The following is a 16034-nucleotide window of genomic DNA, read 5'->3' as shown; positions in this document are numbered from 1 at the left end:
AGAGAGGAGGAAGCGGCGCTCATGGGGATGCAAGGATGTAGAGGAGCAAAGGGAGAGAAGAGGCCGCGGGAGGAGAGGTGGTGTGAGACCCGCGGAGGCGCGGGCCAAGGAAGGGCGCATGGAGAGGCGTGCGGCGCGACCCGCCGGGGTGCGGAAGGGAGAGGCGGTGGATGCCGAGGGAGGGTCGCGCGGGCAGGGGTCTGGGTGCTCAGGGAGGGCGGTCGGCCTGGGCCAGCCGCAGGGTCTCAGGAGGCAGAGGCCCGAGCCGTGGGCTGGGGAGGGGGAGACCGTGGGCGCAAGTGGACGCGAGTGGCTGCGGGCGGGCGGCCACTTCTGCACAGGGGGGCCGGGCGAGTGGGTGCGGGGCTCAGGGCAGGGGCGCGGCGCTGGGGTCCGGATCCCCCCCAAGGGCCGGCGGGTGGGGGCGGGGCGGGGGCGGGGCCGGCCGGGGGCGGGTCTTATATGGGCCCCCGCGGGAGCGCGGCGGCGGCGGCGCCTGCGCGGTTCCCGCCTCCTCCGGGCTGGCGGAGCTAGTGGAGGGCTGCAACCCGGCTCGGCTGGGCTCCCGCGTCGCCACTGCCGCCGCCGCCGCGAAGCCCCCCGCCCAGCTTCCGCCGCGTCAGGATGAGCTCCCGGAAAGGTGAGTGGCCCGCGGGCGTTCCCTCCTTCCAGCCACGCGGCCCCTCAGGGCCGGCCGGCCCGACCGTTAATGTGTGTCTTGTCTTTCCCTAGTGCTGGCCATTCAGGCCCGAAACGGAGGCCGAAAAGAGAGAAACATCCGAAAAAGTGAGTCCACGCTGCGCTCGACCCCGGGCCCCCACCCCGCCCCATTGGGGGCAGTTCGCGACCGCGCAGGGAAAAGTTGCTTGGGTCTCCCGGCCGGCGGGCGGGGCTGGTCCCCCGGGACGAGCCGGCGCCCGGCTCCTGCGCGCCCCGCGGGCGACCCGGGGGGAGGGGCAGCGGGCGGGGGAGGGGCACGTGGGCCCGCGGCCGGCCAGCGGAGCATCCCCGGAGCCCTGACCCCCGGGCGGGTGGCTCCGGCCGTATGGAGCGAGCGGGGGGTCGGTGGAAGGCGCCCGGCGTGCGCGCCCCTCCCTTGCGCGCCGGGCTGGTCCGGGGGTCTCGGGCCCTTCCCGGGAGGGACCGTGGCTCCCGCTCCCTACTCCGGGTGCAGCCGGTGCGGGCGTGAGGCGGCTGCGCGGCTCCCACCTGGACAACCCGGCCATAGAGGAAGAGGACCCGAGTGTGTGAGCGAGTACCGCCTCCTCTTCCTCCTGGTCCCCGCCTCTCGGCCTTTCTGCTGAAATCCGAGCTGGTTGTCACAAAGTGGTTTGCCTCGGGCGTGTTCCTGGCGCGAGTTCAGCTCCAAGACCTGTGCGTTTCGGCGCTCGGGTTTTTATTCGAAACTTTCTGCTAGGGTCGAGTGTGACTTGGGTGCGTTGCGGCCGCAGTCAGGTCTCGGGCAGCGCGGGGCGGTGGGCGTGTGCGCGGGCGGGCTGGCCTCTCATTGTGCCAGGGACTGGATCTATAGCCTGGTGATATTTCACAACGTGCCAGTGCCAGCCACCTCCAGCCTGGCCTCGCATCCGAGTTGGGCGGGCCGCTGCCTGAGAAGCTTTTCCTGGAGAGCCGCTCGGAGACTGCAGGGCGCCGCCGGGTCGGCCTCCTTTTCTCTAGCTGTGTTCTTAATCTACCAGCGTTCAACATTGTTACCTCTTCCTCGTTTTGGTTGCTTCTATCTTTCTTTTGAGCAAGAAATCTGTGTGGTATCTTTGATACTTGGGGATGATAGTCCAGCATCACCATCGTCTTTAATGAAATTGTGAAAGCATTTCTGTTTGTTTCTTTGGGGGGTACCCTGCAGCTCTGCTTAGACTTCCTCCTCGTGTATTGGCCTTGGTTGATGCCTAGCGAATTTCCTATTCATTGGTGACATCTGGTAAAACTCCTAAAAAAAATTTTTTTTTTTTTTAGTTGTAGGTGACACAGTATCTATATTTTATTTATTTATATGTGGTGCTGAGGATCGAACCCAGTGCCTCACACATGCTAGGTGAGCTGTACCGCTGAGCCACAACCCCACTACATAGGAAAACTCTTAAAGTCGTTACTGATGTGACCATCTTTCATGCCTGGATTTTCTTCATTTAAAACTATGAAAGTATTTTTAGGGGTTCACAAAATGTGGATATTAGTATCTACTTAAAAATATATTTCTTAAGAAAAACGTATTACGGAAAAGGATTTGCTTTTTTAAGACTGGGAAGGATCAGAGAGTAAACATTAGATATTGGGTTTTTTTCCACCTCCTGCCCCCCATTTTGCAGTCCTGGAGATTGAAATCACGGGTGTTTTTACCACTGAACTACATCCCCAGTTCTTTTTAATTATTTATTTTGAGGCAGGATCTTGGGTCTTGTGAAATTGCTTAGGGTCTCATTAAGTCGTTGAGACTGGCCTCAAACTTGTGGTCCTCCTGACTCAAACCCCCACCCCCAAGCTCAGTTACAGGGATTATAGGCACATGACAACACTCCTGGCTGGATATTAATTTTAAGATACTAAAACATGGGTTTTGATAGTTTAAGTTGCTTTAAAAAAATTAATACTAGCTTTCAAGTCATTCAGAACCTTAAGTTTGGGATTTCCTTTGGTGAACCACTGAAGGAGCAATGCTTCAGATTCGGAGTGTTGGGGTTTAATCATAGCTTTCAATTCAAGCATTGATTTAGTTTCATGTAGCTCATAATATTCTGAAACATAAAAGGCAATTAAAAAGATCCTAATTTTGAGGATGGTTGTGTGTGTATTATGTATGTATATAGGCAAAGAAAAGTTTTAATTAAAAGTCAGTGTGGGGGCTGGGGATATAGCTTAGTTCGTAGAGGGCTTGCCTCACATGCACAGGGCCCTGGGTTCAATCCCCAGTACCCTTCGAGTGATGCATGTGCACACACGTACGCAAGTGTGTATTTCATATTTCAGGATATGACTTTCCTGAGGCAAGAACCTTTTGGATTTATGTGGTATGTTTATAAAGAATTAGTGCATATCCACAGTATTTTATATTTACCCTTAGTCACAGTATTTACATTTGCCCTTATTCCAGTCTGTTTGCTGTGAATTGTATATATGTGATAAGATTTGAAAAAACAGCTAATGCCAGTTGTGATGCTTCATGTCTGTAATCCCAGTGGCTCTGTACACTGAGGCAGGAGGATTCCAAGTTCACAGTCAACCTAGCAATTTAGCAAGGCCCTGTCTCTAAATAAAATATAAAAAAAAAGGACTGAAGATGTAGTTCAGTGGTTAGGTGCCCCCCCCCCCCCCCCTTCTATCCCTGGCACCAAAGGAAAAACAAAAACAAAAATAAAACCCAGCTAAACAAAACAAAAACAACTAGGTATGAAATGAACTGACTGGTCTGCAAGGTATTTAGCAAGTAGAGGAGACCAGCCCAAATACACAACTGATTGAGGCACTGCTGTTTTTTACTTAATTTCTTTGAATCAAGACATTTAAGATTGCTTCAGAGAGGGGTAAGCTTGGTTATAGAGTGCTTGCCTCACCTGTGCAAGCCCTGGATTGTATTCACAGTACTCCCCGCCCCCCCAGAAAAATTGCTTGATAAAATTTAATCATCTGTTCAGTCAGTATTTGACTTAAGAAAATGATGAGAGAGCTTTGACCAAGACAACTCCTCATGAAGCTTACATTTCATGAAGATTTGGGGAGAACCACAGAGGATGACAAATGAGAAATAATTTCAGATTAGGAGTAGAAAGAAAATATTTTGGAGCACCTTCAGTAATACTTAGTGTAGATGACATCTGAATACTGTGCCAGTCATGGCGATTAACTTATGTGTGTTTATACGTAGTGACAACCCTGTGAGCTAGGCACTGTTGTTATTACCATTTAAAGATTAAGAAACAGGAACACAGTATTAGTACATACCCATCTGTTAGGTTGATTCTAGGTAGCCTGGGAGCAGAGTCCATACTCAACTTTGAGGAAGTGACGTTTGAATAGAAGCTAGAGATGAGATGAGGATGTGGCAAAACCCTGGGGAGGAGTGGATTGGGATAATGTCACAGTGCCAGAGTGACTTGGATGGATGAAAGAGGCAGGAGTTGGAGTGTGTAGAGCCTTGCAGGCCATGGGAAGCTTATGTCTGGGAGGAAAAGGCTCTGGTTCCTTTTTAAGAGCATTAGCTGATATGGGAGGGATAGATTGTGGCAATGGGGGTTAGTATAGAAATTGGGGAGCCAGCTTGTATGTGGGAAATGAGGCCACTTGCTTTGGATGCAAGGAGTGACACTAGAGGGACTTCAGGAGACTTGTGTGTTGGTATTCCTCACTTTACAGATGGTTCTGCCAGTTAAGGTCATACAGCTTAGTCTGGATCAGAATTCAGTTCTGATGCCTAGTGTTTTTGCTTTTGATGAAGTCTCTAGAGGAGAAAATGTGTAGGTCTAATTTTAAACTATATTAATATGATGACTGGCAAAAGAATTACATGACTCTATATGGCCCTGGTTTGATGCATTGTGATTTACTTTTTTAAAAAAATTGAATTTGTTTTTGAGATTGGGTAAGTGCTGTGTCATCCAGGCTGTACTTGAACTTCTGGGCTCAGGTGATCCTCCCACCTAAGCCTCCCAGGTAGCTGGGTGTTCGCCACCAGGCCCAGTTCAGTGTGATCTACTTTGTGATTATCTACTTGTATATGTAAGCTGCTCGTCATTAATTTTAGATCATTCAAGTCCATGAGGTTTTATGAATTAAGCCAGTTCTTTGAGACTCTCTTTAATTGTCAGTATATTCTCTATTTAGTTGAGCCAAAGCTTTTACTTAATTTTTACAGAGCTGAGGATTGAATTTAGGGCCTTGCACAGGCTAAGCTCTTCCCTGCTCTACCACTAAGTAGAACTTTCAAACCCAAGTCAAAATTTTAATCTCATTAGATTGTTCCAGTAAGTTTACTTTACTAATTATCATTAATACTGCAATGTGAGTAGCGGGCAGCAGGGGAGTACTAGGTTGTCATTCAAGTATAAAATCTTATGACTTAGCTAAATCTTAGAGCTTGGGATAGATTGGTTACCTTAGGGCATTTGAATATGAAGGTAAAAAAATTAAGGTGTCGGGGCTGGGTTTGTGGCTGAGTAGTAAAGTGCTTTCCTGTCAGGTGTGAGGCACTGGGTTTGATCTTCAGCACCACATAATAAATAGATAAATTAAATAAAGGTCCATTGACAACTAATAAAATAATAAAAAAAAATTAAGCTCTCATTCATTTGTTGATTTTTTTTTTTTCCCCCACATAACTTTCCCCCCCCTTTTTTAGTGTTACAGAAGATTGAAATCTGGACTTCATGCTTGCTAAGTATGTGTTCTGAGCTACATCCCCAGCCACATTACTTTTTTATTGAGACATAATGGACATACCATAAAATTTATCTCTTAGTGAGATAGGTGCGGTGGTATACTCCTGCAATGCCTGCCACTTGGAGGTTGAGGTGGAAGAATCCCTTGAACCCAGTGGGTTTGAGGCCAACCTGGGCAACAGACAAGTCCTGTCTCAAAATAAGGTATTTTTTTAAAGTTATAATTCATTGATTTTTAGGTCTCTTCACAAGGTTCTATAGCTGTACTAATTCCTTAAATTTTTTACCCCACCCTAAGAAGAAAGCAGTTACTGTTCCTTTGCCAGTGACAATAAATGCCTGCCTTCCTTTTTCTTTTTCTTCCCTTTTTTTCTCCTTCTCCTCCTTCCTTCCTTCCTTCCCTCCCTCCTTCACTTCCTTCTCTTCCTTTTTTTCTAGAACTAGGGATTGAATTTAGGCCCTCAGACATGCTAAGCTAGTACTCTGCCACTGAGCTGTATCCCGCTCTTTTTTATTTAATAGGTTCTGCTAAATAACAGGGTTGCCTTGAATTTACTGTCTTCTAACCTCAGCCTCCTCAATAGCTGGGATTACTGGCATATACCACCATGTCTGACCACTGATGTACTTTCTGCTTCTACGGACTTACCTATTCTGGATATTTCATAGAAATAGAATCTCATAATATTTCACCTTGTGTTTGGTTTCTTTCTTTAGTGTAATGTCTTCAAGGTTCGTCCATGTTGTAGCATTGAGTTGCTTAGGCCCTCGCTGAGTTGCTGAGGTTGGCTTTGACTCGAGATCCTCCTGCTTCAGTCTCTCTAGTCCCTGGGATTACAGGCATGTGCCACTATGCCTGGCAATACAATTTGTTCTTAATTCAAGGAAAACTTGATTTTACCAATTTTTACATGCATTCCTTCCGGGGTGTAGGTCTGTCAAATTTTATCATTTGTGTGGATTAGTGTACTCCAAGCAAGCAGGATGCAGAACTGTTTAATCACCACATAGAACCCCCACTTGTAATCCTTTAATAGTCACACTTTTCCCTTAACCCAGCCTGTGGTGAGTGCAGGTCTGTTCTCTGTCACTATAATTTTGCCACTTTGAGAGTGTTCTGTAAACAATTATATAACATGTAACCTTTTGACATTCATTTTTCATTCAGCATGATGCCCTTGAGGTTCATTTGTGTTGTGCCTGTGTTAGTAGTTCATTTCTTCTTATTGCTGATATTATCACATTGTATAAACAGTTTTTTCATTTCCTTTAAAAGGACTTTTGGGTAGTTTTCAGGTTGTGATTCTTAGAAATAAAACTGCTGAACATTGGTATACAGGTTTTTGTGTGAATGTAAGTTTGCATTTCTGAATGATAAATGCCCAGGAGTAAATTAGAGGAGGAGGTTTTTTTGTTTTTTGTTTTTGTTTGTTTTTGGTATGGAGTCCCACTGTGTTTACCTGGGCTGGTCCTGAATTCCTGGGCTACAGAGATCCTCCTGCCTCAGCATGATGAGTAAGGGGACTTATGGGTATACACCATCATGCTTGACTGTTAGAGGAGTTTGTTTAAAGATGCATACATCCTTTATCATGAGCTACATCCCCAGGCCTTTTAATTTTTTATTTGAAACGGGTGCCCAGACTGGCCTTGAACTTGTGATCCTTCTGCTTCAACCTCCTGAATCCCAAAGATTACAGGTGTGCACTATTGCATCTGGCAGAAGTTTATTTTATTTTGACTTTCTGCCAAGTGAGCAACTTACTCTTTTGGTGTCTTTTAAAAATATTAAATTTATTCTTCAATGGATACATAAAAACATAAAAATTGTGTGTATTAATGTGGTACCATTTTATGTTTCCATACCTGTATACATTGCATAGTGTTTAAGTTGAACTAAACATTTTCCTCCTTAAACATTTATCATTTCCTTATGGTGGAAATATTCAAAATCCTTTCTCTTAGGTTTTTGAACAGTACATTATTATCTATAGTCACCCTGCTGTGCAGTAGCTCACCAGACCTCATTCTGCTCTAATTGTAACCCCTTGATCAACTTTTCCCACACCTAAGTCCTTCCTACTTTCTCCAGCCTTTGTAATCACCATTCTACTTAACTTCTGTGAGTTCAGCTTTTTTAGCACCTCTCAAACAGTATTGATGTCCTCCTTTACACCTCTAGTAGCAATGCCTTCCTTGGTGGTGTCTACCCTAATTAGGAAGTTCACTTTTGTTTTATGAAGAAGACGTTTTATTCAGATGCCCCCTGCCCTTTTTTTTTTTTTTTTTTTTTTTTGGTGGTGTCAGGGTGAAATCCAGGGTATCCTGCATGCTAGGAAAGCACTCTACAATTGAACTACACCCCCCCAGCCCTATTCAGACATTTTCCATTTGCAACATCAATGATTAATATCATTAGTAATGCTTTTGATTCAGTTAAATGGCTTTCCATTTTATACTTTGTTTTAAAAGAGTGAGTTTACAGAAAACTGTGAAGATAGTACAGAGAAAGCACATGATATATACTTCAGTCCATGCTGCTAGAGATACAGCATGTGTTGAATCCATACATGATGTCGATACTGGATATTTTTCATTTATCTATTTATATGTGTCTGTGTGTATTAATTAATTAATTTATTTTGTTGTTGTACTGGGAATTGAACCCAGGGGTGGTTACCAGTGAGCTAAATTCCCAGCCCTTTTCATGTTTTATTTTGAGACAGTCTTGCTAAGTTGCCCAAGGTGGCCTCAACTTGTGATTCTCCTGCATTAACCTCCTGAGTGGCTGGGATTATAGGTGTGTGCCACCTTGCCCTACTATATTTTATGTATCTTATATTTGTGCCAATTAAGTGTTTACAAAAACAATGGGACATTTTTACTTTAGTTTATTTTGTGGAGTTATGTTTGTTACTCTTGCAATTAAATGACTAACTGGCTGTTTAAAGTGATTTTAGAAAAAAAACTTGAATACAGCATTAATGAGGTTATACCTTAGGCAGTAATTCCAAAAATGTGTTTAGTTTGCTTGCCACCTTTAAATTGGTTTTGCCGGGTTGATGTCTCTAAGTCTCCCACATATGTATTGATTAAAGTGATTTCAGACTTCTCAGTTTTTTGAACTTGGAGCAGTTCTTAGCCATTTGGCGAGGACTTCACGGCCGTGCTCCTACAGGAGTGTATACTCTATTGTTACTCAGGGTAGTTTTCTTCACCATCAGCCAGCACAGCCAGCCCTGCTGTATTCCACTTGTTTATTTCTCTTTTGTTTTTGCCTTTATTGTATTAAAAAATAGGATAATTGAGGGAACAGTTTGTCATAAAAAGAGATTTGTAAAGACTAGAGTACCAGGAAAATTTTATTTAAGGGGTAGTTTTTTGGAAAAAGATCTTGACTTACTCTGAGTTCTTAGCCTTAGTAGATAAATCTTAAGACTTGGATGTTTTATCACCTGTGTTTGAATAAAGTTCTACATTAAATATATTTATAGTCAAGTGGTTTTGCTAATGTGTTTAAAATTGATAATTGGTTTGTCAATTCCAGAGTGCATTGTTTCATATGTCTCTTGGACAAGTTATTGATCTAAATATTTTTAGACATAATTTTCAAGTGAGGGTTTTAAATTGTGAGGCCTAAAAGTGCAGGGACAAGAGGGAATGGTATTGTCAAATACTTTAAACTTGCATATGTTTAAGACATAACACTATCACTCACTTTAGCTGGGTGTACAGCGTGGGTCTCTTAATCTCCTGTGCTGCTGATATTTGTAGGTGTGTCTCTGGATGGACTGGTTCGGAGGTAGGATAAAAACAGATTTAAGGGTTATATCCCCAGGAAGCACGGGTTTAATTGAGATGGAAAGATGGAAAATCTGCTTAGAAGAGATTGCTGGCTCTTGGCAGTCCTTACTTGTGTACCTGAATGTTTCTTTTGGTCACCAGGTACTGTCATTGCTTCTGGCATTCAGTGTGCAAAGGTTGATGCTACTGTTTCTGCTGCCTGCTGGCTCTTGCAGTCACTTGTGTAGGGAATCTTACCGTTATTTTTATTTCTAGAATGTCCTGTTGGTAATTTTTTTTTTTTTTTTTTGCAGGGAAAGAGGAATGGACATATTGTGTTTTATCCTAAAAAAGATGTTACTGAATGTTAATTGCAGATTTAATGTAAAATTGACTACATCTTTCACAGATGAAATATACTGCATATAGTGGACTGAGGATGCATGGAGTGGCAGGGACTTTAGAGAGCACTTGGAGCAGTGCTTTTCACCCTTTGTACGAGCACAGATTTAAAGAGCAGAACTTTTGGGCGCAGTTGTGCATGCCTATAATCCCAGTGACTCAGGAGGTTGAGGCAGGAGGATTGGAAATTCAAGCTAGATTTATCAATTTAGTGAGGCTCTAAGCAACTAAGCAAGACCCTATCTCAAAATAAAAAAAATGAAAAGGACTGGCGGTGTGGTTCCTCCTTAAGCACCCTGGGTTCAATCCCTAGTACCAAAAAGAAAAAGAAAAGAAAAAGAAAAAAAAAAAAAAAGGGCAGAACTTTTAAAAGTAAAATCTAAGTAGACCTCTCTCTCTATATATATAAAGTGGAAAAAGTATCTCTACCCTGGGAGAATTGGCAGTTGACAACTTGGTCCCATCCACCTGACCTGCCTCTTGCCCACTGTACTGCTCCCTGAGGCAGCTTCTTAGAACACAGTTTAAAATCCACTACCTTTGAGCATTTCATATTTCCATTGAAGGAAGAATGAAGTCCTGAGGACTGAGTTACTCAGTTAAAGTCACTTATCCATTTAGCATCTCAGCCAGTTTTGTGCTGGTTTAGAATCTTGGATTCTGATTCAGTGATCTTTGATACTACCCAACTGCAGGAAGATAAGCCATTCTGGGACTGATACAGAAGATAAAATTTCTAATCCTCAAAGGGATTAAAGTCTTAATTTTTAACTCCTACCTTTGCTGGTAGGAAAAAAATGCATTGTTTCCTTGAATGGAGACTCCTCTTATATGACATATGAGTCTGTACTATTTTATCATGTGCATATATGGTTAGGCATGCGAGAGAAAATGCTTTATGCAAATCTTAGTATACAGGAAGATAGTTTTAAAAAATATTTAACTGTTTTCTACCTTAAAGATTTTAGTCTTAAAGAATTTATTTTGTTTTTTTGTGATACTAGGGATTGAACCCAGGACCTTGTGCATGCTAGGCAAGTGCTGTTGCACTGAGCTACACCCTCAGCCTTGAGATTAATTAAAATTTTAGTATTAGGGATTGAACCCAGAGGCACTTAACCACTGAACCACATCCCCAGCCCTTTTATTTTTTATTTTGATACAAAGCTGCCCAGGCTGGCCTCAAACTTGCAGTCCCCTGCCTCATCCTTTGGAGTTTCTGGGATTACAGGCATCTGCCTTTGTACCTGGCCAGTTTTTTAATATTTTGTTTATCAGTAGCTGCAAGGCTAAGTCTTTATAAAGTATATAGCATTGCAGGCATGACCAGTAACAGCAGAAATGATCTCCACTGATGTTAACTTCCGACCATCAGTGTCTTTGTTATCAGATAAATTCCACTTTAGAGAATCCTTAAGCTTTGTAACTTTGCTCTCTTCAAGTTTTAAATCCCATTACTGAAACCCACGCTTCCCTTGTATGGCAGAGGCTGTCTCTGAACTTTCCAGAGGAGATGTTACTGTTTCTGATTTCCCCAAGACTGTTTTATTTTGACTGTGTTTGTGAAGTCTGATATGACTGCCAGAGGCAGCTAACCAGGGTTTCAGTTTTGTTTTGTTTTCCTTTTGTTTTTGTTTGTTTTTCTGTTTTTCTTTTCTGGTCTTGTTTTGAATTGGAACCCAGGACCTGGCACATGCGAACATGCGCTCTCACCTATACCCCCAGCATGGGATTCTGGTTTCGATGGCATCACTTTTTTTTTTTTTTTTTTTTTAATATATTTTTTAAGTTGTTGATGGACCTTTATTTTCTTTTCTTTATTTATATGTGGTGCTGAGAATGGAACGCGGTACCTTATGCATGCTAGGCAGGTGCTCTACCACTGAGCCCCAACCCAGCCCCTGACTTTTATAGATGGTGTTAGGTAAGTTGAAAAAACTGTTAAAAGGCTTAGGTTCTTCATCGTAAAATAGACTTAATAAAACCTACCTCTCAGAGTAAGGAGACATGTGAGGATTAATGAGATAATAATTATCCTTTGTATGCTGCATCATAAATGTAAGTAGTAGCTATTACTTTTTGTGTGTTTCAGTTATATTTTGGGAATTTTTAGAATGGGAAAAAAGAAAAGCTGTGAAATTATGATAAACTTTCTTAAGCATCTAGCAGAGTATGCCTTTATTTTGGTCAACTTAAATCTTATTTTATTAAAAAAATTTTTTTTCAGTTGTTGATGGACCTTTATTTTATTTATTTATATGTGATGCTGAGAATCAAACCAGGTGCCTCACACATGCCAGGCAAGTGCTCTGCCACTGGGCCACAACCATAGCCCAAATCTTTATTTTTCTAATAGCTTTTATAAGTTATTTATAAGAGCTGTGTCATCTTAGCATAGGTTCTCAGAGTGAGTTAAAGCAGCACAATTACCATCAGATCTAGAAATCATGAACAGATAGTCATTGTTCATAGCAAGTAAAACTCTATCAGGTCTGTGGTTTCACATTTGAATAAGGGGAAAGGGAGAGAATTAAGACGTGATAAAAGAAATGGGTGGTTCCAGCAGTTTTTAAAATTATTTATTTCATTGTGCTAACATTTTTAATTTTTCTTTTTTCCTCCTCTTTCCTACCCTTCCCTCCTTTGGATTGAACACAGGGGCACTCACCACTGAGTCCGTTTCCAGCCTTTTTTTGTTTTTGCGGTGCTGGGGATTGAACCCAGGGCCTTGTGCTTGCAAGGCGCGCTTTCTACCAACTGAGCTATCTCCCCAGCCCTCCAGTCCTTTTTTAAGACAGAGTCTCCTTGAGTTGTCCAGTTGGCCTTGAGATTGAGATCCTCCTGCCTCAACCTCTGAGGTAGCTTGGATTGCAGGTGTATACTACTGCACTTGGCCATTTTAAATTTTTCTAATCATAGTGAAGAATCATAGGTAGAAGATCCAAAAAAGAACTATTTTGGTTTCTGTCTCCTACAGTGGTATCCCTTGTTTTGTGAAATATATATATTTTGGGCAAAATTGAAAAATCCCTCCTGCTTGGAGTGTGTGGCTAATGCCAGCAATTTGGGAAGTTGAGGCAGGAGGATTGCAAGTTCGAAGCCAGCCTCAGTAATTTAGCAGGGTCCTAAGAGAGTTTTCAAGAGCCTGTCTTAAAAAAAAGTGAACTGCATCCCTAACCCTTTTTTTTTTTTTATTTTGAGATGGAATCTCACTAAGTTGGTTAGGGCCTTCCTAAGTTGCTAAGGCTGGCTTCGAACTTGCTGTCCTCCTGCCTCAGCCTCCCAAGTTGCTGGGGTTAAAGGAGTGTGCCACTGTACCTAGTAGAATTGTAGCTTTCTGTTAGCCTAAATTTAAAAAAGAAAAAGTGATACTTTCCCATTTCTTAAGGCTGGGGATATAGCTCAGTGGTAGAGCATGTGCTTAGCATGTTAACATGTGCAAGGTCTTGGATTCAGTCTCCAGCACTGCCAAAAAAAGACTTCAGTTATTCATTTAAGTCAGGTTGAGTTGGATTTCTTTTACTTAAAGCTGGAAGGGCAGCACTACTCCTAATAACCAGGTGGTTAATACAAGCCATTTGCCCTCCAATTGATGCATAGATTACAAAGTGTATTATGCCCATACAGTGAAACATTATTCAGCAATAAAAAGAATGAAGCATTATTCCATGCTACAGCATGGTTATATTTTGAAAACACTGTGCTAAATGAAAGAAATCAGTTATAGAAGACCACAAATTATGTGATTCCATTTATGTGAAATGTCCAGAAGAGGCAAATCTGTAGAGACAGAATAGATTAGTGGTTGCCTAGGGTTGGCAGAGAGCGAGGGAAATGAGGAGTGATTGTTGATGGGTATATGATTCTTTTTATCTTTTTCTTTTTTTTGATGTGGTACTGGAGATTCAACCCCAAGTCCCTCTACCACTGAGCTACGATCCCATTTTGTTTTGAAACAGTGTCTTGATAAGTTTCCTAGGCTGGCCTTGAGCTTTTCATCTTCTTGCCCTCAGTGCCCTGAGTTGCTGAGATTATAGGTGTGTGCCACCACACCTGGCTGGTATGTTTCTTTTTGCAGTGACGAAAAAGGAAATTGATTATGGGATGATTGTACAAGTCTGTTAAGGTATTAAAAGTTATTTTTAAATTTTAACTTATTTTTTAAATTAGCACATTATAGTTACACATGGTAGTTGGGTTTATCTCAAAAAATTTATATGTGCATGGAATTCAATTTCAGTTTATATTCCTTCCTTTCCCTTCTTTTCTCCCTCCCCCGTTCTCCTTCCTCTATTCTACTGATCTTCTTTTCGTTCACCCATTTATTCATTTTTGATTGATTCTTTCTGCTTACACATAAAGGTGAAATTCCCTGTGGTATATTTATATATGCACATAGCATGCTTTTTAAAAAATTTATTCCACACTTTCTTCTCTTTCCTATCGCTCCTCTGACCCTGTCACTCTCCTATTCTTTTAAAAGTTAAGTTTTACAACTTAAGTGGGTGAATTATATGGTATGTAAATTATATCTGATTAAAGCTGTTATTAATAGTAACAAAAATAGAGTTCTAATAGATAACACTTTTCACAAACTGAGGCACAGAAATCTTAGTAGTAGGCCCATTGTTGAGAGCTAGGATTTAAAACTACCAAGTCTAAGCTTACAACTGTACTGTGTACTGCCTTTTTCAAATGATAAATAAGTCATCCTTATGGAACTTTGGAGTTGGGGGTTCCTTAGTAGTTACTTAATCCTGCCCTTTCATTTACCAATGAGAAAAATCGAACCTCAGATAATGCAGTGATTTAGGATTGCCCAGCTATTTAATGGTAGTGAGGGATTTATGACCTATTCATAAAGACAGACAAGTAAACAACAGTGACATAAAGTGGAATGGAATGTTAGCAAATAGGAGTACAGTCATTGCACTCCGAAATGAAGGGAAGAATCAATTATGTTGATGGTTATAACCAAGAGGATGTGATATTCTGAGGGAATAGCAGGTAAAAAGAAACATGAGTGTTAAGGAGAGAGGGAAATGCCCTGCATGTCTCTGTACACATGGAATATGCAGGTTGCAGAAGATGATTTGAGTGGAAAAATCAGGAAGCACTATCATGGTAATGTCAGGGATTGTTACTTTCTCTATAAGCAATGGGACCTTTGCAGATTTTTGAGGATCTGAGTAGCATGATCACCTGCTGAGAAGTATAACTGGTAACTATGTGAAGGATGGATTGAGGCAGGGCAGGGATTGAAGATTTGGAGAGAGATTTTAGAATGCTGTTAGTGCCTGCGTGTGGGGTCAGGGGAAGGATGGATGGTTGTGGTAGGAATAGAAAGAAGGAGATGGAAATGTTGAATGTTGGTCTTTGCACAGGTGGGCTCATTAGGACTTGGCCACTGATTAGATGCTAGATTGTGAGTTCCTAGGGGCAGTACACAACTGCATGCCATGTGTCCTGGGCATCCAGCGTGGTGCCTAATATATTTGTTGAAAGCAGATGGGGAAGGATTTTAATACAACTTTGGGACATTTCATCCTCTATGACTTTGGAGATTGATCTGTTAATGAATACAGAGGGAGAAACAGGGTTGGGAATGGGGAAGACAGCAAAAAAAAAAAAAAAGGGGGAGAGGGGAAAGATTAGTTTTTGTTGAATTGGAGTTATGTATGGGGCATTTATATGGAGATATTGAGCTATGGAGATTGGGATCTGTGAATCAGATGGTAGGTGGAGTTGGGGAGTCATCCATAAAGAAGGGCATTATTGAGGATGAGAATTAAGAAGAAGACCAAGGAGATAACTTTGAAGCTAGATTGCATTTGAAGATGCGGGGAAAGAAGGAACAGCAGAAGTAACAAATAAGAAGAGAACCACATTTGTTTATTCTCTGGGAGCCATAGAAAAGGGGCAGTTTTACATGAGTGTTGTGCAACAGCAGAAGAATGACCTTAATGAAGAACAGTGAGAAAAAGATTTTGAAGAATTTAGGGCAGTAATGGAGATGGTCTCTGTTGAAAATTGGGAATTTTTAAAAGCTTGGTTATAAGCCTGGGGAAGCTGCTAGTGGAGAGCAGGTTAAAGAAGTAAGATTTGAAGTAATAAACATTTACTAACCCTTTATTGCATTTTAGGTACCACGCCACTTGGCTAGTCACATTATTCTATTACTTCTCGTAGTGACTCTGGAGAGGTTAGATTAGTGGAGAGATTATTGTAAAATGGGGAGTGTTTTTAAAATTAAGAACTTACTATATCTCATATTAACAGATGACAAAACTAAGATTGAGAGATTGCTCCTTATTTCAGGTCACACAGTTTCTATTAAGAAGTGATCTGCAGGGCCTAGACTCCTCTTCACTGCTAATTTAGATAGCAAGGTGGTCACACACAAAGGTTGTGTTTTATGTTTTCTTTCCCAGTTGTATTAGTTCCTTATTACCTTTTAAT

General features: G+C 41.9%; 1 protein-coding gene across 3 annotated transcripts in view; it reads left to right on the top strand.

The window, feature by feature from the left end:
* Positions 1 to 504: 504 nt before the first annotated feature.
* The window catches only part of Srpk2 (SRSF protein kinase 2), a 204506-nt gene continuing 188976 nt past the window's right edge, over positions 505 to 16034 (top strand). For all 3 annotated transcript variants that reach the window (XM_047561613.1, XM_047561612.1, XM_047561611.1), the window contains exons 1-2: positions 505 to 640; positions 733 to 786. In XM_047561613.1, coding sequence (XP_047417569.1) covers positions 625 to 640; positions 733 to 786 — 70 coding nt within the window. In that variant the 5' untranslated portion in view covers positions 505 to 624. The remainder of the gene's footprint in view (positions 641 to 732; positions 787 to 16034) is intronic.

The sequence above is a fragment of the Sciurus carolinensis genome, chromosome 8 (genome assembly GCF_902686445.1).
Source record: "Sciurus carolinensis chromosome 8, mSciCar1.2, whole genome shotgun sequence".
In the NCBI taxonomy this organism is placed as follows: Eukaryota; Metazoa; Chordata; class Mammalia; order Rodentia; family Sciuridae; genus Sciurus; species Sciurus carolinensis.
This window is presented reverse-complemented; position numbering and strand designations above follow the sequence as displayed.